General features: G+C 39.8%; 1 protein-coding gene across 10 annotated transcripts in view; it reads right to left on the bottom strand.

Moving 5' to 3' along the window:
- The window catches only part of TCF20 (transcription factor 20), a 132,616-nt gene that overhangs the window by 15,838 nt on the left and 93,804 nt on the right, over window positions 1–22,974 (bottom strand). For all 10 annotated transcript variants that reach the window (XM_071801268.1, XM_071801277.1, XM_071801287.1 and 7 more), the window contains one exon: window positions 798–891. In XM_071801268.1, coding sequence (XP_071657369.1) covers window positions 798–891 — 94 coding nt within the window. The remainder of the gene's footprint in view (window positions 1–797; window positions 892–22,974) is intronic.

Raw genomic sequence — 22,974 nt, 5'->3', positions numbered from 1 at the left:
CTTCAAATACTGTAACATTTAAAAACCAGCGTAAAATAGGTGGTGAAACAAGTGGTCTGTTGTGGAAGTGGGATAACAAACAAGAAGCTTGCAGTTAATTGCCAGTCAAGAGTTGTAATGTTGAATCCATACCTGCTTGCTATCAGACGTAGTTTTGTATGACAGGAGAAGTCAGTTACAGAGGTCTGGAACAGTGCAACATTGTTCATTCTGAGCTGGGATATTTTACTCAAGAACAAAGTTTATCTCCATGAAAAACTTTTGTACACAAAACACAAACTTCCAGCCCCAGGTTCATAGCTGGAGATAGTATCAGCCAAGCCATTAGGCATGTCCAAGGATGAAATCTGGACCTACTCAAGAGACTGGCTGAAATGCTTCTAAGGAGGGAAAGGAAGGTTGTTCTGCAAGTGGTGCTGACAATTCTACAAACACCTTGCACTTGAAATTATTACTATGACTATCCATAGGAGTGTCATCCTGAAAAAGGAGGTGGTAGTGGTGGTTGTTTAGTTTTTCAAGAAAAGAGCGGCCAGTTCTCAATTGGCAGCCAAATTTCAGTCCTTGTAGCTGCATTCCCCCAAACAAGGCTTTTCCTGCACATTCAGGTAGATTGTTTTTCATTACAAGTTCTGTCTTGTCTCAACGTGTTACTGTACACTGTTTACCTGATGCCATTTCTCACCATTTACATTATTGTCTCTTCACAGTAGGTGAGAAACTGAGAGGGTATAAATTCGTAAAGCACCTTGCTTCGAATAAACATGAAATACAGTTAGCATGTAATTTGTTCTTACCTGCATCGATGGCACATGGGTAATGGTATCGGAAGGAGCAGCCTTTGTTGTAGCAGCCTAAGGTGGCTCCCGGTTCCTGGCAATGGGAACATTTCTGAAAGGGAAACCAACAAATGGCGATGAAGACTATTCTCTTTCAAAACACCTGTATTTTCCTGGGAATTTTATCAACCACATTCCAGCACAAATTTCCTGGGTGTTACAATGACACTATCTTTGCACACCATACAAAGGCAGGCCTTTTGAACAGGCAACAACACAGGCTCTTTCAACAACAAACCTTTCAGCTGTGCTAACCAGGCAAGAGATACCAAATGTTCAAACCAACCATTCAGAAAGAATTTAAAACACTTCTCCAATCCATTTCACTGGCCTATGTTTCAGTATCTCACAAAGACATCAGTGTTAAGATTGGAGGAAAAGAGCTTTTTTAAATCTACAGCAGCTTTAAAATGAGAATTAGCATGACAAAGAATGATTCAGAAGACACCATCAGTGTAAAAGTAATTTTCATTAGCACCAGCAGTCCAAGAGGATCAAGGCCAAGTTGAACGTTTTTTCACAGGTGATCAAAAAAGGTTTACTGGCAGCAGCAGAAGATGCCATCAAGGGAAAACACCTCACCGTCACAGAAATGGCACATCTCCAAAACAAGTGCCTGCAGTGCTGGAAAGATGCTCATACATTTATTTTCAAAGTAGTAAGACTCATCGGATGACCACATTCAATTTTCATTACTTAAATCCTATTATCTGACCTGGTCAATGATTTATTTAACCGTATTATCAGGCAGATGCGAATGCAGCAGAAGGGAAGCCACTCACTTATTTACTTCATCCTGAATGACTAAAGGAATGATCTAAAGGAGGAGGTCTATCATGCATCTTTTTCAGACAGCAACGTTTTTTCTTGGAAGTGTACAGTAAGTGATTTTCATTACCTAATCTAACATTCTGATGAAAGATAATTTCTGACAGGTTGACATTTGTCCCTTCTAAAAAGAAAACAAAGCTCATCTGATAGAAACCACCAAAGGCAAAGAGATCACTACTATTTAGAAATTAAAACACAGACTAGTGACAGAAAGAGAAAAGATAACCTACAAGAACTTTTGAGTTATACTTTAAAACCACAGGAATTTTGGTTTTGCTGAGATATATAACCAACACCACAATAAGGCCTTGTATAACTGATAAAATTCACCTTAAGTTTAGGCTACAAGTTGCCTTTAGTCATCACTGCGCACCAAGAGATGATGACATGATCTAAAAACTCTTTTTCTACTGGAAAAGCTAGTGTCAAATCACATGTGCTCTATTAACGCTATCAGTAAGCTACATCTGTAAATGCACACAGAACAGATGTGCACAAACCAGCAGTGCACCTGGCACTGGACAAAAGCATGTTTTGTTTGGGGTTTTTTTGGTTGTTGTCAGGGTGTGTGTGCTTTTTTTATTCATACAGAGGCTCATATGTCAAGATGGCCATATGAGCTACACCACACTTCTTCACATTCCTCAGTAACATCCGTGGCAGTGGAGACCTGCAGAATAGATGTGGCCAAAGACAACAGCCACAGCAAAGTTCCTTGCTCTGCATAGTAAATGGGGTTTTAGTTACAATAGTTCAAAAACCACTAGGAAGATGTGGCAGTCATTGCTCTTCCTACTATTCTGTGCTATGGATAGATGACTACAGTTTGTATTTAAATGACTGAATAAGTATGAAAGCAAAACTAGCTCCAGCCATAAACCAGGTGGTACTCTCCGAATCAAAGCAGATGCAACTAAGAGAAAAGCTTGTGAGACGTCAGTTCTCATGACATCTACATCTGCAGTCTGGGATGGTCTTTTTGCTTATGCCAAAGCATCCCGAGCCTGATCTTCAGCACTCCCTATTAAATTGTGTCTATCTTATAAGCAGTGAAGGTGTGTGTCATGACAAACTACTGCAGCATTTATGATATAAAGAAACGTGTCCCCAAGGCCTACGGAGAGACATCCAACGAGCTTATTTTTGCCTGTCACAACATAAACACCAGTTTCCAAAGGTAAAAAAATAAATAATCTAAACCAAGATGTAAATTAACACCAAAATGCATGGACCTCTATCCAAACTGCAGTGTATTTCACTCTCCCATGAGAGTAAAACCAAGTTTCATGCATAGAAAATGTCTTTTCCTGGCTATGAAGCCAACCCTAGACGAAGAATATCTACTGGCAACAGTCCCAGATTCACCTATGCCAAGTACTCACAAAGAGCAGCTTGAAGAGTTCTGAACCAGAGCTCTTTACCTGTCTGCTTTGTTCTTGGCTTTCAGATGTGGCTGCCTGAGATTAATTATTCTAACAGTACAAAACCCAAACTGACTATTCTTTTTGAACACAGATATGCGATTCTAGTTTTCTTCCTCAGAGGCATTTTGTCGTCCTCCCCCCTTTATCTCATCTTTGAAGTACCATCACGCTGTTGCAACAGAAGGGGTCATTCTTCCCTGGAACACTGTGTCCTGTACAGAGAAGTCAATAAGAGCATAAGAACTACAGCAGAAGAGATTAAACTGCAGCTGTGTAAAATATTTCTTAAAACTAAACAGGCATGTCTTAAAAGAGTATGCTGTGCCATACAACTGAAAACAAGACGACCCCCAGCAAAATTTTTGATACTTTTCCAAATGTTAATTTCGTCTTTGAACTTGTTCTTTGTTGCATCCAGCGTGGCTCATCATGCTATTCTGAAACTTCCCGCAGAAACACGACAGGCATTTAGACGAATTTTAAGTGTGCCTATAGCACTGCTCAGCTGAGAATGGGTACAGAATATTTTCAAACTGGTTGCAGACAGGACCTATTAGACAGCAAAAGCGGGTAGTTAAGATGCTAGAGCATGAACATCAAGCCTTCATTTCCCTTTCTTTAGTCTGCCAGACCAACTAGATTATTACCAAGGTTACCTGCAGCTACGCCCCCAACAGCAATTCCCCAGTGGAGGACAATACCGTTGACTGCTCAAGGCAGAGATCATCTGCTGCTGCTGCCTCCCCTGCTGCTGAACAAGTCTCATTTTGGCAGATGCTTCTGCTTTTCACAAGCCACTGACAGTCTAATGGCCCCATTTCTTCTACCTCCTGGGACCCCCGACCATCTGCTTCTTTCAGAGGAAGCTGGGGGAACCACATACACAATAACTACTCTTTTCTTTCGAGTTCTTCCTTCTTGACACACCACCGAGTGACTGAACAAAGACACCCTACAAAGCTGTATGGTTCTAAACCAACTTAAGAGCGTATTACTTAATCTTTGAAAGAGACTATCATCACATAATGTCATGTGGTTTCCACGCATATCCAGGTGTTTCTAGAAAGACAGAATAAAGTGATTGAAAAACTTCTGGATGGTCTCAATCTTCTTTTATGAGACAACACTGCTGTACCTTAAAAGATAAAAACATGCATAGTCCCTGCTGGTACTTTTTGTGGCTTTGGTTAGAACCCTTATCTTATGCATTTATATTTCAAAACAAAAAGAAAATATGTACAATGAGAAAACATTCTAAAACCAAAATAAAATCACAGAACTCATACAGGAAATGTGTGAATTTGGCCTAATGACCACTAATTGTTCTTTTTGGTCCATGAGCAAATTTTCACCCAACCTCCACCATCCTGCAGCCATTCACCAGCAGATGGTAGCAGCCTGCTTGTCACTTGCAAAGGAATTACAGCATTCTTAGCCAGGGAAACAGCACTCAGGCTCTCATGGGAAGAGAAATTCCTTTTGCTCAGTAAGCAGCCTGCTTAACCTCCCCTGCCTGAAAGAGCTGAAGGCTGGTACTTGGAGTGTGCTCCCAATGGGAGGTGCCAATGGATAGTAATCATTGCCAGGCGTCTAATCAACTCCTGGCTTAAATGAAAAAAAGGAAAGAGAAAGGAAAAGGAAAAAAAAAAAAAAAAAGACCACACAGCAAAGATTGATTCAGAGGTCCTATCTCCACAATTCATCTCTGGCCACAAGGCACATATATCTCACTTAGAATAGGCTGGAGAGACTGAAAAGTGCCATTTAGAAGAGACACTCCATCCCTTGAACTAAATTATCAATAGTATTAAAGCCAGATACATTGTCTCTAACTCTCCATGCTATTAGCAGCCCATTTCTTCCTCGCTACAGCTCATCATTCTCTGTCTACCAAAATGAAGTAACACTCAACCTGGAAGCGTGAACAGTAGGGGGACAGCTACCACAGCACCAGCAGAGCTGTTCCAATTAATTCAAAATGCTGAAACATCCACTAGCTGTATGTGTTTTGCTTTAAGGTTATTGTTGTGGGGGTTTTTTCACCCCCCCCTTTCCCTCCCCATCTGTATTCCTACAAGCATATGCTCTTCTGACAGTACATCGCTCTCAATGTAAAAAATAAAGGTGCATTTTTGATCTCTTTTTTTTTGCCTCCTTCAGATTTGTACCCAACTCCATACAGCTGTTACAACATAAGCATGTCCTGAACCCCCTACCTTCCTCCTCCCAAGCAGGCATGAGCTCTTAGGCTTGTGAAAAGCAGCGCCCCAAACTGCTCAAGTAAAACACACCCTTTAACTTGTCCCCTGGGCTCCGCACTGACAGAAACCATGTCTTTGTCTGGGAGTGCTCGAATCCCACAGTGGACACGGTTTTGCTGGTGGGAGGACAGGAGCTGCCGGACTAGCCCTTCCAAAATGATCTGGGCAACAGCAGGAACCCTTGCTTAGAAGCAGAAATTAATTGCTTCTGCCTAACAATAAGGTGTTTCCGGATGATTCCTCCACTATCTATCTTGTGGAATAATACCAAAGCAGTTTTAGCATGGACATTCACAACAGATGCAACTGTATCATACTTGCTACTGTCTATAATCCAAGGAGACTTTTTCTTGCTCACCTGCACCCCAACTCAAGCCTCACTCTAACCTCCTCTCTTCCAAGCACCAGCTTTTCATTTACCTTCTGCTGTCTTTCCTTTTCCACTGCTTTGCTTTCTAGGTATCTTCTCGCTTTTCCCCTTCTGCACACCAGTATCAAGAATACATAAATGAAATAAAATGGAAAGCAACAACCGAAGGTTACTAGAAATGAAAATCAAGCAAAATCTGAAATATATGTGGCATTAATTATACAGGTACTGAGTCTTCACTTTACATGTTATATGCATTTTTCACACTCTCTCCTTCATCTGTTTAAATTATAAGCTTTTAGGAAAATAATTGCTTCTGTATAATTGCACTGCACGAGTGCAGATGTAAGATAATGAGTATTTCAGAGTCAGCTGCAATATTAGGAAGGAGGGCCTTCTGACTATTTCTGATTAAACAGTTGGCAAGCTGGGCAGAGGCTCAGATTTAATATCCAGGCGAAAGGGCAACAGAAGCAGCAGGCGGCCACGTTCTCTTTCCTGGAAAGCGGGATGCAGAGAGACAACTCACGCCAACAAACTACGAGGAAGACTAAAAAGATATTTGTACCATTCTCTACAGGAGAAAGGAATAAGTGATTTTGGAAGGCTGCTGTAAAAAGGAATTGAGATTAAAAAAAGAGCAGGGTGGGAAGACATTTTTAGGAAACAGGAGAGGAAAACAGCACTTTGATGTCTGATACTGTTTAATGAAAAAATTTGCTTATGTGACTGGGGCAAGAGATAACAACTAGTACTGAAGGGTACAAAATTATTAGTTTCCATTTCCTGTCAAACAATTTAACTTCCCCAAAAAACAGGCACAGAATCAGAAAAGTAAACCTCACAATTAAAAAGCTAAAATTCCTCTAAACTTGCATTATTCACAGGTATCTCTTTCCAATGACGATATACTCTTGTGGCAAGCAAATCAAGTAATAATAAAGGAAAATAGTCAGGGAAGTAAAATTGGGCAGCTATTTTCAATTCAAGAGACTAACAACAAATTTAGATTCCAGGATTTCAGCAAACAGACAGATCAATGATCTGGAAGTTGTCATACTAATAAAGCTGCACTAGGAAACACAGTAAAAAGTCAGGACTGCAGTGCTGCATGGGCTGTTGAAGCACAAAGGGAAGCTGCAGCTCAAAATGGATGGCGTGGAAAAAAACAGAACAAATACAAGAACTGAAAAATGTCTTAGAAAAGGGAAATCCGATACAACACATACAAAACTGATTAAAGTACAACAGAAGCACTTGAAATGAGGACCAGAGAATTCTATTTCCCACAACTCAAATGAAAAAGAGAAAGGAACAAGAACAGAAATAAACGGTTCGTTTTGACAAGGAATGTTTTGTCAGCAAAAATTTCTAAGGTCCTATGCAGACACTGAAGCTATTCAAACTGCTTTTAGAGAGAAACTTGAAAAGGGGAGTGAACAATAAAATGTGAAAACTTGTGAAGTTTGTAAAATTATCCAAGTTAGTCAGATCTCAAATTGATTGTAAAGAACTGCAAAACCCATCTCAGAAACCTGGACAACTGTATGATAAAACAGAGCTGAAAACTCATGTTGTTAGGCACAAAGTGATACACATGGGGAAAATATTTTCACCTAGGTATATAAAAGATTCTAAATTAACTCTTATGACTCATGGGAAGGTATTACTAGCATCCTGGACAGAAACATCATGCAGTCCCCGCAACCGCAAAAAAAACCAAACTCAACCAACCAACCAAAAACCAGCCAGAGTGTTTAGAAGTTATTAGGAAAAGAAACTGGTAACGAAACCCAAATCTTCATTATGTCTATCTGTTACTCTTGTAGTATCTTGACATCTTAAATACTGTGTGTGGTTCTTGTCACCCTACTAATAAATATAACAGATCACAATAAAAATGGACAGATCCCAGAGATAACTAGGAACCAAAGACTAAGTATTTTGGAAAAGAGGTAAGTGAAGGGGGATTGAAATCTATAAAATCAAATATGGTGTGCTTAAGGGAATTATTATTAGCAAATTCCAAGAAGGAAGAACAAATTGCAGGTTTAAATTTAAAATAAATCTGCTTTTTTTTTCCACACAAGAAATAATTAAACTTAAAAGTCACTGCCAAAGAACGCTGCACTGGCCAAAAGATGAGTTCAAAAACAGACCAACCAAATTAATCAAAGATAGGTATGCCACTGCCCATTAACCACAGCAATGTGAGAGAGACTACTCTAAAGCTGTGATTGCTGCAAAGAGGGAGAAAATACACAAGTAGTGCTCTGTGCATGCCTGGTTTACTGCGCATCTCCGATGATAACTGCTCCTGGCCATTGCTGCAGGCAGGACACCACAACAAAACGCACTTTTGCACCTGCCTGGAATGGCAATTCTTTTGCAGATCAAGATGTTTGATCATGAAATTCCACAACGAACAACAAAGAAACCTCATGAGTATTAAAAAGAATGTAGCCACCCAGAAATCATGTTTGGTTACAAGATTTTAAGACTCTTCAATCCTACCTCCATAACAGGAAGGCTGAGCTATAACACCATATAAAAGGGCTGAAATCTGATCTAAGCGATAAATTCATGTTCACCACTCTATACATGCCTAAGTGCTTCATTCACTCGGTGGAGCGATCAAAGGCTTTAATGTGCACGAACACACTTCTAGGAGACGAGACTGGTGAAAAGCTGAGAGAGTCATGGAGGAGGCTGAACCTCCCCACCTCTCTGACAATGGAAAGAGCAAAAAGACCCAAATGAAATAAGGACCAAGCATAACTGAACCAGCATAGAGGTCACATACTCCAAGAGTAAACTGATGGTTAACTAAAACAGCTTTAGCAAAATTAACAAAAAATATTAACTATATAGTAACAGGAAAGCATGTTTGATTTCAAGTTAAGCAGGCTAAATACACACCTTTGTAGTGATTTCATTTTTTAAAGAAATACTAAAGTAATACATAGACTACCAAATCCAAGAAGAAAATAAATGCACAAATCTTGTTTCCTTTGATGACAGAGACATCCTGAATGACAGAAATGTTTCAGATAATCACTCATAAGTATATGGATTTGAATTTGCTAAAGTATGCAAGTCTAGCATAAAAAAATTACAGAGTTTATGTTATCTCGGCTATTCATTTGGGGAATTAAATGTGCAACAATAAGTGCAATTTAGTTACAAAAAGGTCTGAAAGACAGAACAGCAGACTTAAAAGAGGAAAAAGAAATTCAAATTTTCAAGCAGTGATTATGTGATAAGGACACACAGACTTGTGGAACAGCATAGTCAGCAAGAAAGAGCATTTACTCCAGTTGAATATCCTGCCATTATTAGATTTCACTACTATCTTGGGTACTGATTACAGGAAATATCCAAATATATGGTGAATTTCTAGGTGCAGTATAAAACAACAGCATGCAGTTGCCTTAAAACAAAGCAACATCACCACCATAACGGAGGAGGCTTTAGATACATTAAATAATTACCAAAACCTCTCCTCTATAAAGCAATACCTTTGAATATCAACGACTGGAGTCACGTAAAAAAGGAAAAACCAGACATGAACAAAAAACTGCAATAAACTCAGGAATTTGTTTTCAAGAAGCAAACTGCATGATGGAAACAGTTTTTCTCTAGGCAAAGGAAAAACTGAGATGATGCTTAGTATTTATTAAAATGCTCACAGAAAAAGAACAGATCTAGATCCTTAAGGACATGGTCACTATGTTATTAGTGGTAATGGATTCAAGAGAAACAAAACCTTTGTAAAGGCTTTTGAGCAAGCCAAACTGTAAAAGGGAAAGATTTTGACAAGATATTAAATACCTATGCAACCTGGCAGGAAAAAGGGTGAAGCACAAATGCACCCCTGCCAACAACTCACAGATTTGTAACGCTGGACAAAAATAAACCATTTGTCATTATTTCATAAACAGAGCCCCACTGTGCAAGACACTTGGGTAATGCAGAACAAAGCATCGGTGGATGCAAAGGGATGAAACAGGAAGGGTGGGACTGAGCCAGCAGCGTTGGGCAGCATCCGCCACAGCAGCAGGTTGAGCTTGGCCAATTGTTCAGCAGAAATCCCAGATGAGAGGGGCTGTGAAGAAATGTGTGAAAGAAAACAGAAGGTAAACGTGCAGGCTTTTGAAAGTGAGGTGCTTCATCTAGGAAATTATAAAATTAGCCAGGATGCACTGACTGGAAGTGGATCGTAAGTTCTTGAGACTGAAAGAAGAAAAAGCAGCATGAAGAAGGCAGATAAAACAGTGATGTGTAACTTATGTTTGAGGCTTAAGAAAAGAGGAAGGTGGCAGGTGAAAGCAGCAGGTATGTGAAAATGGTAGTTTAGAAAAATTTAAAAAATGCAACAGTATTCCAAATGTACATTTACTCATTAATAAGAATACCTATTCTTAAATAAAAGTTTAAAGATCTACTCCTATTGAGCAGTCAAAACATATTCCACTGCAAGTAAGGATGGGGGAAAAGGTACAATGGTCATGTCTCTCTAGAAAAAGGTAGCAAATAAAAATACTTCTCAATACTGTTAAGGAGAGAGTGACAAGAAAACAATAGCTTCTTCAGAAGGCAGTAGTTGCCGGCAGAGCTACAACAGGGAGTAGCAAAGTACATACAAGTATTCCTGGAGTTGCTGGTGGCTGTTGCTACCAACCAGGAAAAGCAACTGAAGATGAGCAACAAGGGCAGGTGAAATGAATTCAACAGGAGAGGTAAAGGTGCAACACTTGAGGAAGTAAAAAATACCTGTGAGTCACTACATCTCTATTTAGTGGTATTGCTGTCAAGTAACAGTTCAGTGCTAAAGAAAAAGAAATAAAGATAGAAGCTCATGAACCACAGCAATAAATAATCAGAGTTAAGGAAGACTAAAAAAATTAGTAACACACACTTGATGAAATGACCTCAGAGGAGGTGCTCTATGTAAAATAATGTTTGCTGGCCAAAAATATGAATGATTTTAAAGAAGCACATGTTATTTCACCATTGAGTAATCATTGGGAAAAAACCTAAAAACCATAACGATAAATGTTTTTAAACTGCCCATCAGACTAAACAGCTACCTTTTATGAACTCTAAACTGCATTTATTCAAAAACACCTAGTGTCAGTGTGCTTGCCAGAGACACACAACACAGGAAAACTTTGTATGAGCTTGCAGCGGTGCAGAAGCAGCACCAAACATAAATAGCAGCAGAAGCCCGAGGCCGGATGGTGTTCCAGCTGGATGGGGCAGAGCAGCTGAGGCAGCAGCAGCAGCTTCCTTGAAGGACAGACCGTGTTGTTCTCCTGGGGGAAGAACTTCCTCCATCTACGGATTAGGGAGCTGTGTGGTTCTCCCCAGATCTGAAGGGAAATAAACCTTGTGAAGATCTTTCGGGCTCAGAATCATGGTAAAGGCAATAATATTAATCTAACTCTTTGCAAGCCACACCTTCAGTTTTGATAATGCTAGATCAATCTACACTAAGATAAAAAGGACTGGTATGAACCACAGACTACTAGAAATAAGTCACTGTGCAAGATCAAAGAGAAATTTCAATCTTCTTTCACCTGGGGCAGAAATTGAGGGATACAGGCATTTTTGGTTTGTTTTTCATTTATTTTACACCAGCACACCCTCTTCTCGCTTCTTATTCCTTCATCTTCTGAAGGCTCTAGCCCAAAAGCAGAAGTGTAAGTCAGCAGTAAAGTCATCTTTGTGATGCAGCTTTAGGGACTCTGAATGGAAAATTCTGCTTTTGGCATTACCCTTGAAGCTATTTGTCCAGAAAACTGAATTTATTGGAAACTATTCAAAACTTCTGTTCCCCAGGAACTGCCTCTGCAGATTTCTGCTTGGTGGAATAGTACCACGTGGCATCACTAAAGAATCCTTATTCTCCCCAATGACAGTATGTGAGACTTCAAAGGAGGAATAATTAAATTCAAGTATAGGAGTTAAGACTGCATTAAAACCTCATAAAATAGTTTTATGTACCTATAATATGGGTATTGGAATTTTTCTAATCTAACGTAAACAATTTTCTAAAATTAACGTCAAAAACATTTGTTGATTTTCTGGAAAGCATTGGTTATGCATTGTGTCAACCTTGAAACTTTAGTGGTTAGATTTAACTTGAAGAGTTATTCCCCCAGAAAACACTTAAAAAAATACAATCATGAATCTACCTATGATACCAGTGCACTCAAGTAGGATTTTCAGCATTTTTACTTTCTACAAGAAAAGAGATAACTAACATCAGATGAACACATAACAAAACATTTTTGTTACTGGCTGGGGACTTGAATCTAAATGACACATGACCAAACTTTAAACTTTGCTTCTTCCCATTAGAACTATACAACTAAAACACACAACTTTGTATTAGCTCCTGAATCTTCCAATATAATCAAGAACATCTGACAATTTAAATACATACTGTACTTTTAGCTTTCACAGCACTCTACAAATTTGTCTTAATGGTCACAAAATAAGTGGTTTTAACACCTACTTTACAGAATAATTAACTGACTTGTCAAAGGCCATGTAGGGAAATTTTGACAGCACAGGCACAAAGACTGCAAAGTTCACAGCTCCCAAACCTGAACTCAAGCACATGAAGTTGCCTTCTCCTACCCTCCTTTTTTTTTTTTTTTATTTTCCACCACCTTTTAAGTTTCATATTGAGCAGGAGAGTCTTTTAGAGAAAATCCCTATTTCAGAGATTCATGCCAGGACACCCTCCTCCTTCCTCCTCTCCTTTAGCAGTAAGTCTTTTATGAAGCTGGACAGTCTTCTTTAATCATCCATGACTTTCTGAAACTTAGCAAGCGTGAGTTCTCAGTGAGACTAAAGGAGTCAGCGGTGCAAGGAAAGCTGCCATTAACAGCAGAATAGTGCAAAGTACCAACAAAATCACATTTTATGAAATGATAAACCATGTAAAAAAGACAAACATACAGCTGAGTTAGCATTAAGGGTCTTAAGCATAAATCAAAAGAAAACATACAAGGACCTAGAAACAAACAATGACTAGTAAGTCAAATAATGACTGCACAAAGAATTTTTAAGATCAATCTTCAATATCTTCCTAAACAGAAGGAAAGCTTAGGACACAGACAACAATTAGCTGATTGAGATAAGACGTAAATACATTTATGCTACAATCAGTTGTGCAACCTGACCTCAGGAAGACATAAACAATCTATTTTTACGATGAGTAGCTCAGGTACTGACAAACAGCACAGCTTTTGCCACTCATCATCGTCTTTGCATCTTGAGCAGGGTTGGTGTTTCATGCTAAGTTCTACGCTGTTATGTCTACTCTTAACAACAGTTCAGCAAGTCTGAAGACAACTTAAGTAGATCTATGTGATTAAAGTCATGCCCTGAGCACTGCTAGAATTTCTCAAAAAGAAATTGCAGCTATTTTAGTCCTTTTTTTTACTGAAGAGAAATGCCTGCTTCAGGTTACTCTGACTGGCAAATTAGGCCAGAGGAAGGGAGAGAGCATCAGTCCCTAGTGCTCTAGTGCTTCTAGATCATATAATAATAACAACAAAGAAAACCCCCTACCTTTTCATGTCTAGACAACTAGACGCTGCACTTGGCATAAATGCTGTAAAGCTATAAACATTCATGAACCACCTTAGACAACTTTTAAAATGTACCTTTTATGGAATTTACTAATTTGTGTAATTAGTAATATTGTTCTGCAAAAGCCTTTCTGAAGTCATGGTCTTGACCAGTCCACTCACTCCCAGACCATTTTAAGGCATCAGTCTGTATCTGCACCATCTGCTGCCCACACCCCCTCGGCTCCCCATCCCTGCCTGGGGCATTTCACCTGTACCAGTACTGACAGAATCAAGAAAACTGGTCCAGACAAAAGATTAGCTTAATAAAAATGAGGAGGGCAGGAGGAGGGGAGAATTTCTTGGCCAGATCAGCTACCTGACTTGGTTCATTTGCAGAGCAGTAATGCTGGCATAACGGGAGGTGTGAGGGAGCAGAATGGCTTCCGCTAACCCGAACTTAGCCTAGATTAAAATTAACACCATATTTCATCTTCACAGGGGAGCAGAAGTGGCTTCCAAGGGATGCTCTTTGCTCTTTCGTACCTTTAACAGCAAAGGAGCCCTGACCTTTTGCTATATTCCTACCTCTCATCTCATCTTATTCCACTCACTACCTCATCTATTCCACTTCCCTCAGCCCTTGCCCTGCGCTCATCTTTCTCAAACTTACCCACTGTAGCACAAAGCAATCAAGGGTTGCTATCACAGTGAAAACAGGAATTTCGTCAAGTTCAGGGGGGGATTCTGAAAAAAGAGTTTTAGTTGTGGTAGGCAAAGGGATAAGACCATGAAAAAATGGCATTATTATGAGGGAAGTACGGAACTTCAAAGTGCCAACTGAGGACCATGATTATTTTTGATGGCTCCCCATGAGGGCTAACCCACGACTGGGCTCTGTGCCCCATGTGCAGGCCGTGTTGGTTTGGCCATTTGCTCCAGCTCCTGCTCCCATCTCCCCTCCTGGCTCAATGTTGTGGCAGGAACAAGCTGCTGAGGGCAACTAACATCAGAACTCCCAGCTCCGTATTCCCCAAACAACTCTCTGCCCCCATCTCCAGCTACAGACCTTCTCAACATGGCTAAAGCCACTTGTGTTCACCCATAGCTTTAGCAATACAAGACTGCTGTTAAATGCTAATTGCTTACTAATGAAAACTAATCATCATGCAATTAAACTTAAATCACTAAGCAGCTGGCTGAGATCCAATCCGTAACAATGAAGGCTCATTAATAACTTTTTTTCCAAAGTGCTCTATCCGTGAAGACTATCCTATACTTCACATGGAGTCCAGCTAAGCCTGTGAAATTGAAAAAAGTATTTTCTCTGCCAAAAAAGAAAGACAAATTACCCAGAGCACAACACTGTAAGGGTAGCGTAGGATTAGCTGCAAAGGATGGGTTTAAGATTCAGGGAACCCAAACTCTGTTTCTAGATTCTTCCATAACCTCAGGCAAAGTGTGCAGCACAGACAAAACCTCTTTTCTTCACTTCTTGTCTCTGCACAGTAACACTCTTCAAGGCAAAAAACTTGAGATTTAATTATGCTGTAGTTTCTATAATTATTACATGAATACTCATCATACTTCAGTTTTATTTTTACTCATCTTTCTAAATCTAGGAAAATTAATCTAACCTCTTTCAGAACATATTTCACTAATTAAAAAAAGATACCAGGGTTATATAACTAGGTTTATAATAGGTAGATGAAAATTTTCTTTTGAAAAGAAAAAAAACAATCCCTGACACCACCACTGAGCAAGTGTCTCAGCTTTCCCTGCACCTTTCCTACCCTGGTCTGGCTACTGCACAAAGCACTGTGCTTAGACAGCTTTTGATGAACATGGTTCACTGCAGCATTTGAAGAGCGTTCCTTTATTATGAATGGTAGAACACTAGTGTATTTGAAGCATTATTTTTGTTATTCAGTCACCAAAGGATTCAGGATAATGTTCATTTTAAAAATGAAAAAGAGAAATTTTTTTTTTTTTATTTAAAAAGTCTTACAAAAGATAGAATGCAATTCTAACAATACATACTGTATTATATATCAGAAACTCACAAATTCTTACCTCCAGAAATTATCCTCTTATCGAACCGAACAAGCAAATAAAGATTAAGAAGTAATAATCTTTTCTAAAACAGGGAAATATATTTTTGAAGGTTTACAGTTTTGCCTGGTTGTAAACCAATACAAGCTATTTTAAACACAGGTATGGAGCAGAATAAACTTCTGAAGTTCTTGAATGTCCTTCAACACTAATTTGTTAGCAACATTCATCTAATGAAGTTAAGGGGATACAGCTCAAGTGAATACCATCTGGAATTAGTTTAAGTTAAAAAAAGAGCTAGTTCAGTTTAAGTTAACAAAATAAAACACGAACAGTGCAACCACTTTCCTCCCCAGTTTTGGGGAATCCTAACCACCTTTTTTGCCCACAACAGCTTAAAAAGATCCAAGCTAAAATGACACACAAATGGATTGCATTCACTTGCTACTGACAATTTAGCAAGAGCTTGGCATCGCTACAATAACAGGCAACTTAAATCTTACAAAAAGGATTGTGTGAGTTTGTGGATAGCCAGGAAAAAAAAAAGCAGCTCTAAAGCTTTGTTTAGAAATCTCCTGCACAGAGAAGGCCCCATTCACATTTGAAAGAGTTTTTTAGAAATTAAAGTTACTTAAATGTATTTTTAAATGAGAATTGTACATAGATTTTGAGGATCCCTGATGCTTTATAGAAAGGCCACAACTGTGGAATGAGCAAGCTACTCTTTATATACAAGTTTCCAGTGCTCCTGGCTACAACTAATGTAAGTGGTTAAACATCCTGTTCTTTCCCAATGCTCTATTGTCAGTAAATCTATTTTCTGCTTTCCTCACTCCACATGCTAGACAAACAGTAAATCCCAAACCACATGCAACAACAGACATAATGCCCATGCTTTGGGATAAACTAATGGCAAAGGAGTCTGCTAATAACGATGCATAGTAAGTTACTTCTCTGCCTACCCTTCCTCTTCTCTCTGCTCCCACACAAAAGGTCGATACTGGAGAAGTCTTTTCTCTTTTCCCAATATCATCTTTGATACCTCAACTAAACTGATCCTCCTGTCATCCACAATCCATGATCACCATATGCTGCAACAGTTTTAACAGCTAAAGTCACTTCGGTTTGTTCAGCCTGGAGGAGACTGAGACCCCTCATCATGGTCTACAGCTTCCTCACAAGGGGAGGAGGAGGGGCAGGCACCGAACTCTTCTCTAGTGATCAATGACAGAACCCAAGGGAATGTCAGGAAGATGTGCCAGGGAAGGTTTACGATGGACATTAGGAAAAGGTTCTTCACACAGGGGGTGCTGGAGCACTGGAACAGGCTCCCCAGGGAGGTGTCATGGCCCCAAGCCTGACAGTGTTCAAGAAGAGACTGGACAACGGCCTCAGACACACGGTATGAACTGTGGGGTTGTCATATGCAGGGACAAGAGTTGGACTCAATGATCCTTGTGGGTCTCCTCCAACTGAGGGCATTCTATGATTCATTATTGATTTCTACTCACAATAAAGCCACAGAAAGCCAGCTTCATTTCACAAATGTAATTAGTGGCTTCCGATCACTCAAGATGTTGAAATACATGCATCAGAAATGTATATGTGGATTCTGTCTGCTCTTTGGCATTTGAAGCTTGTGATACCAACATGCAGAGCTGCTGTGAACTACGAAGTGCTCTAGCACTAGTCATTGACGCCTCCAGGTCCCCACCAGAGGAAGGCAATGAACTGAGATACAACAGGGGCTCCTACCAGGTTCTCGTCTCTGTGGCAGAACCCTCGTACAGACCAAGAGTCATGACAGCTCGGAGAGTTTCAGGCATTGCCATCTGCTGCACTACTTTCTCAGAAAACAGAATCTGAAGTTCATTATTCAGCCTGTCTTTCAGAATTTCTTCTCCACCCAAAATTTCATGCTTCCTTATTTCTGTAACGCTGCAGGAGAATATTAAATGAATGCTAAAATAATTGTACTAAGGACTGTCTTCAAGAAAGAAAGCATACATTTCCAACTCCAGCAACTAGGTGTTTGGACAGTCTGTCAACAAAAACCAAGAACTCAACCCCTTCAAGGGGAATTGAAGAAGGTGCCTTGAGATTCTGTGGCACTTGAGGGCTTAAAGCATACTAAAAGCTGTTGCCAGAGATAAAAATAAGCAAACAATGTTCTCAATACACCCTTTTTTTTCAGTCACTGCTAACAGGCAGTTTCAAACTTCGTTACTGGTTTCCCTTTCCTCACAGTGAAAAATTAACAAGCTCCAGTGTCACTACTTACTCTGGAAATTTCTCCCTACTGTTACAGGTCTGGGTGTAAGAAACACAGGTTTTCCTTCCTGTGTTTGTCAGGCATGCAGCCTTTGAAGCAGCAGATTATTATTTCAGCTGAACCTTGACCTCATGCAGAACTTTACTTGAGGGGCTTTTTGGAGGAAACAAAAAAAAAAAGTCAGGTTCTGCACATTTTTCTTCTCTAAGAAGAAGGATAATGAGTAAAAGGTCAGCATTCATCTCCCAACACATAGAAACAGTAGCACGCTCAGCCTAAAACACTTTCTAGCGTTGGTGTCACCTAGGCACAACTTTGTGTTACAGCTACCTTGATCTAATGGTTGTAATTAGCAGCGGGAAGGGCGCTCCCTGTCAGATGCAGCAAACATGGTTCAGAGAGAAAGTGGATTCAGATGGCTGATCTGGCACAAAGATCGCCCACTCCAAGCTAGTCTTCTGATGGATTAGCTAGCTAAAAATCAACCCACTGTGATCTAGCATAAGGGAAACAGTGGGAACATGCAGCTCGTAAAGAGGATAAAGTAGGATCACCCCTCTTGACAGCAACTTGCTCCTAGCCTGGCTCTGGGGTAACACAGCACACCTGTGCCGAATGAGACATTTGGAATTAATTGACACCTTCAGACTTCTGGTGCTACACTGCTCAGGTTCCAGGGGCTAGAAACCATTTTGCTTTGTTTTGCCAGAGGCAGCTAACCTTTCACAATTTTCTCAGTTCACACTGATTCCCTGGCTTACGCATTTGATTAGCCACATAAGAACTTCTTAAAAGCAATTATTTACTGTGTGTAAGAGCACTGTTATTAGGTGTCCCCCACCCCAAATCTGAGAATACAAATAGCTTAATTCCTAGTGATCCCTCTAGGCACCCCTTCTTTACCCAATTTACAGTCACAATCCAGAACGGTAGAGGTAAACAGAAGAAAACTGTTCTATGAAACCAGCAGAGCAAACAAAATACTGTAGATAGGTAACCCTTATTTCCTCTGTGGAACAGATTTCCACAGATAAAATACTCTGGAAGATCAACTAGCATAGTCTTAAATGGCCAAGAAAAACTTTTATGTGCAAAACCAGAAGTTGTTCTCCGTGAAATCTGGATAGCATATGCAGACCTACCTCCAGCCCTACAAACTAACATGGGCACACTCCACAAGCCAGAAGGCTGTCACTGCCCAGCGGTAACGGAACAGTCAAATATCTAAAGATCAATTTGCAAAGAAAGAGACACACATTTAGGTTCCAAACTTCTGTAAGTACATATGCGGTTTTTAAGAACTTTTTCCAGTCAGTGTGACCTTCTCAACAGGCTTGTTAACAGTCCTAGAGAGGGTAGATTTCTCCTCTTCAGGTAAGCAGCAGGCTTTGAAAGATAATCCATGGAGAGCTGGACAGACAAAACTCCAGATTAGTGACAGAAAGCCCAGAATCTCCTTCCATTATACTGCAGATGATGGGCAGATTTTACCCTTCACTCCTTATTACTCTGAAGTTTTCCTGACTGAAACCCAAGACGATCCTTTCAATAAGAAGCAACAAAGGAAACAGGTTCCAAGGGCTTCTTTCCATGTGTAAGGATTAAAAGATTTCTCAAGCTGAGAACGAAGCAGAGATTGATGAAAAAAGCATTAAATTCTTTAGACCTTTTAAAACAGATCTTTAAAAGGGGGATAAACAAGTTTTCCTTTCACAAAACACCGTCAGCAGAAACAAGAGCTAGATTTACCTTCAGCAAGGTCAGTTCTGACAGGGGAAGGGGATGGGGAGGGAAACCACAATCAAAAATCCCCAGAAGTAATACCTGTGCTAGGCCAGAGTCTCTGGCCTTGGGGAAAAAAGCATTTTATAAGAAGAACTTCCAAGAAACAACATACCACCTCCCAGTGAACAGCTTTTAAGAAAACAATAGAAAAACTATCTTCTTGGATTCTACAACTCAATCTAACACAAAGAATGTTCTCTGCGTTGTTCTTCTCTTCACTAAAGCTTCTTAAATTTAATACTGAGAATAAAGACCATCAATTCTTTTGAACATTCAATCTCCTGACAACTACCAAAGTGACTTGATAATTTTGCCAGTTTTAAATGTAATCAAGATTTCATCTTGCATGAAAATCAGTTTCTCTTGAACAGGAAAACAATGAGAAAACAAACAAGGTAGGAAACTGTTTTCTTAAAGGTATTTATAGTAAACTGCATGCAGCTGTTAGTTTTCCAAATCTATAAATGCAAAGAAATGGTTAATATGACTGTAAAAAGAGAGACCAAAGAATTTCCAGAGGAAGAATACAGATATATTTTCAAAACTGCTGCAGGAATACCTGCTGTAAGATTCCCATAAGGCAAAGATCTTATGCCAAATCACTTATAATCTGCTTTACGTACCCCATAACACGGCCACCTTCAAAACTTGAAAGAAAGCATTCTATAGGCAACACGATCATTCAGCACTAGGGAGATGGTGTATTTTCAGTTTGGGATTTCATTAGCCTTGGAATCAAAAATGTCCAACTGCAAGAAGGCTAGTTAGCACCCTCACAACGGTTTAACAAGCAGTTTGAGAGAGAAAGACAGTGCTTGGCAAGTAGGTCCATCTGCTTTGAACCTCTACTTTGAACCTCAAAATAAGGAGAAGGATTAAGCCATCCTGCATCTGAAGCAGCACAATTCGTCTGATCTGCTATTCACATTCTCAGAACCAAGAGGCCCTCTAGAGTGGCTTTTTGCCTTTGAGAAAGGCAGATTCTGGCACTTTGGAAACCAGCTGGATTGGATTACTGTTTAGAAGGTAATACATTCATAACCATTTTCAGTCCAGGGCAAAATCAGGATTTAAGGAAAGCTCAAAGCTCAGAAGAGTCACTTCATGGTTTGATAAACCTTCATAAGATAATATCTTCTCATCTCAAATTCTTCTTGAGCATCTGGTACAAGTTGATCTTTGAGCAATCTCATATGCATTCTAAGCCTTCCTTGAGATCAACCATGGGGCTGTTCTCAAAAAACTGCAGTAAGACACAGACATTTATTCACATGAGGAACAGGAAACATAGCAATAATAGTGCTTCAAATTCCTTCCTGATTCTGGAAGGCAAACAAAAAACAGAAGTGTTTTGAAAAAGAAAATATCTACAATAGGCCTTCACCTGAGAAAAAACAGGTGAGCTTGTGCAAGAAGAAGAAATGCAAAGGGGGTTACTTATGCCACTACCTCTACATCATGGTTTGATAGCTTATGGCCTTCAACTCGAAGTTTAAGTTTCTTATTTCTATACTAGGATGCTGCATAAACAACAGCAATAGAGCCAGATCTCTAAAGAAAATGTTTGAACTCAGTGTTATAGATTCAGTTTAAATTGGGTGCACAGTTGCCCTTTGTGGGTACTAGAGTTTACACAGATTTCGAATTATGGCAGTATTTCATTTGCACAGAAGGTGTTACATACATGAATTATTCACTTCCAGGCTTATGACCCTTCATATGCCATAAACTAATGTCTTTCCTTACCATAGACCAATTTAAGACCTAGATTCCTGTATGCTTGCTCACACATGTCTACTCTCTCCTGCTAGCAAGCAGCTACACGGTTTGCTCATCTCCTTTTCCAGGACACTAACACTGATGAACTGCATGTCAGAGGGAACAAAAAGAAAGTGCACTTGCAAAGCTAGAAAGCGGTAAAGAGTGAGCATATGCAACAAGCATAGAAAATGAGCTGTCTGAGCCAGAAGGCTATCCTCAGGCAGCAGGGCAGAAAGAGTCTAGCCCAACAAAGCCTTTTCGCTGCCTGGGGATGGCTTCTGGCAGGTACACCTCTGAATACCCCGACTGCCACCTTCATGCTGCGCATAACCCTCTCCTAACTGAAAGGGAGAGGATATACCACTTCCAGAGAAGAGTATGGCACTGAAATTTGCTATAATAGGATAAAAAAGGTTAAGGAAAAACTAACACTAGGAGAAAAGCTATTCTGTTATTTGTGACAGAGGTGCGAGAGAAAGGTGGATTATTCACGTGGATGTCAGGCAGAAGAGCCCATCACTGACCTAGGACACTTCTGTAAGACAGAACAAAACCAAGCACACACAAGAAAATGGTCCCTGCCTCTAAAAGTTCAGAGTCTTATTTACTAGATTAAAAACTGACCCAGGCAGAAGAGTGGAGAGCACTGTAAGGCTACATATCACTTCTCATACACAGAAAGTACGCAGTATTTCTTTCAGCCTTAAATACGAAGGATTAGGAAGAAATAATTTTCACATCAAGTGAGGAGATTGTGAATCCGAGTGACAAGAAAATCAGAACAAGATGGCAGACAATGGATTAAGAATGATGTAGATTAAAAGCCACATTTTGAAGTGAGAGCCTGAGAACTCACCATGAATTCAATAACAATTTTTAAGTTTGCGGCAGAAGAACATGAACCTGGAGCAAAAAGCAAGCCCTACAAGACTCTGGAAAAAAGTGACCAGGTTACCAAGAGCTATGCAAAACACGATATTCTGGGATATAGGGAAAGAAAACACAAGCAGAACTTCAGTGAATCCCACACAAAATGCTGGGAATAATGAAAAACAGCCTCTGCAAAAAATATCGGCAAGAAATGAGGTAAACAAAAGAGGACACAGATGGGAAACAACCGTGGAGCAACACTTCAAGAGCAGCACAGCTGATAGTGACAAATGTAGCTGACAGGGAAAGGAAAATGAGGTACTGGATCTGAACCTTAGCTAGGAAGAGATCACCGTAAACACTCATTACAATTGTAGTAGAGCACAATCAAAGCCACAGTGGAGGACAAGTGCCCCAGACAATGCACTCAAAGAACTTTGAGATAAAAAAAGTGAAAGGAAATTAAGAGGTGGTTGCAAAGGCGAGAGAGGCCACAGGCATTTCGTACACTTCTTTTTTAAAAAAATAGGAAACACTTGTGCCTACAGGTACTATGAGAAAAAAGAAAAGCTAGGAGTTGAGCAAGTGATTAAAGATAAGAAGTAGAGAGAAAGGACACAAGGTTCAAAGGAGAAGATTTTTTTGTATGGTGCGATAAGGGCAGAAGAAAGGGTTAAGAAGAAGATAAAAAAAAATTCTATTTGTGACACAGAAATGCTCATAATGGTTGGAAGAAGGTGATAAAGGGTAGGCCAGAGAGTATTCACTCAGAAAGTCAAGATCCCATGCAGAGAAATAACTAGATGTCAAATAACATGCAAACCCCATACAAAAATGTGGTGGATAACAGGCTACTATTTGTCCAGTTTGATTAGAGCCTACCAGCACAGCAGGGCTCTGACGGGCATATCCCTTTGCAGGTACAG

This window comes from Patagioenas fasciata, chromosome 1, assembly GCF_037038585.1.
Source record: "Patagioenas fasciata isolate bPatFas1 chromosome 1, bPatFas1.hap1, whole genome shotgun sequence".
NCBI lineage: Eukaryota > Metazoa > Chordata > Aves > Columbiformes > Columbidae > Patagioenas > Patagioenas fasciata.
The sequence above is the reverse complement of the archived record's forward strand: the minus strand, read 5'-3'. Positions and strand labels throughout refer to the sequence as shown.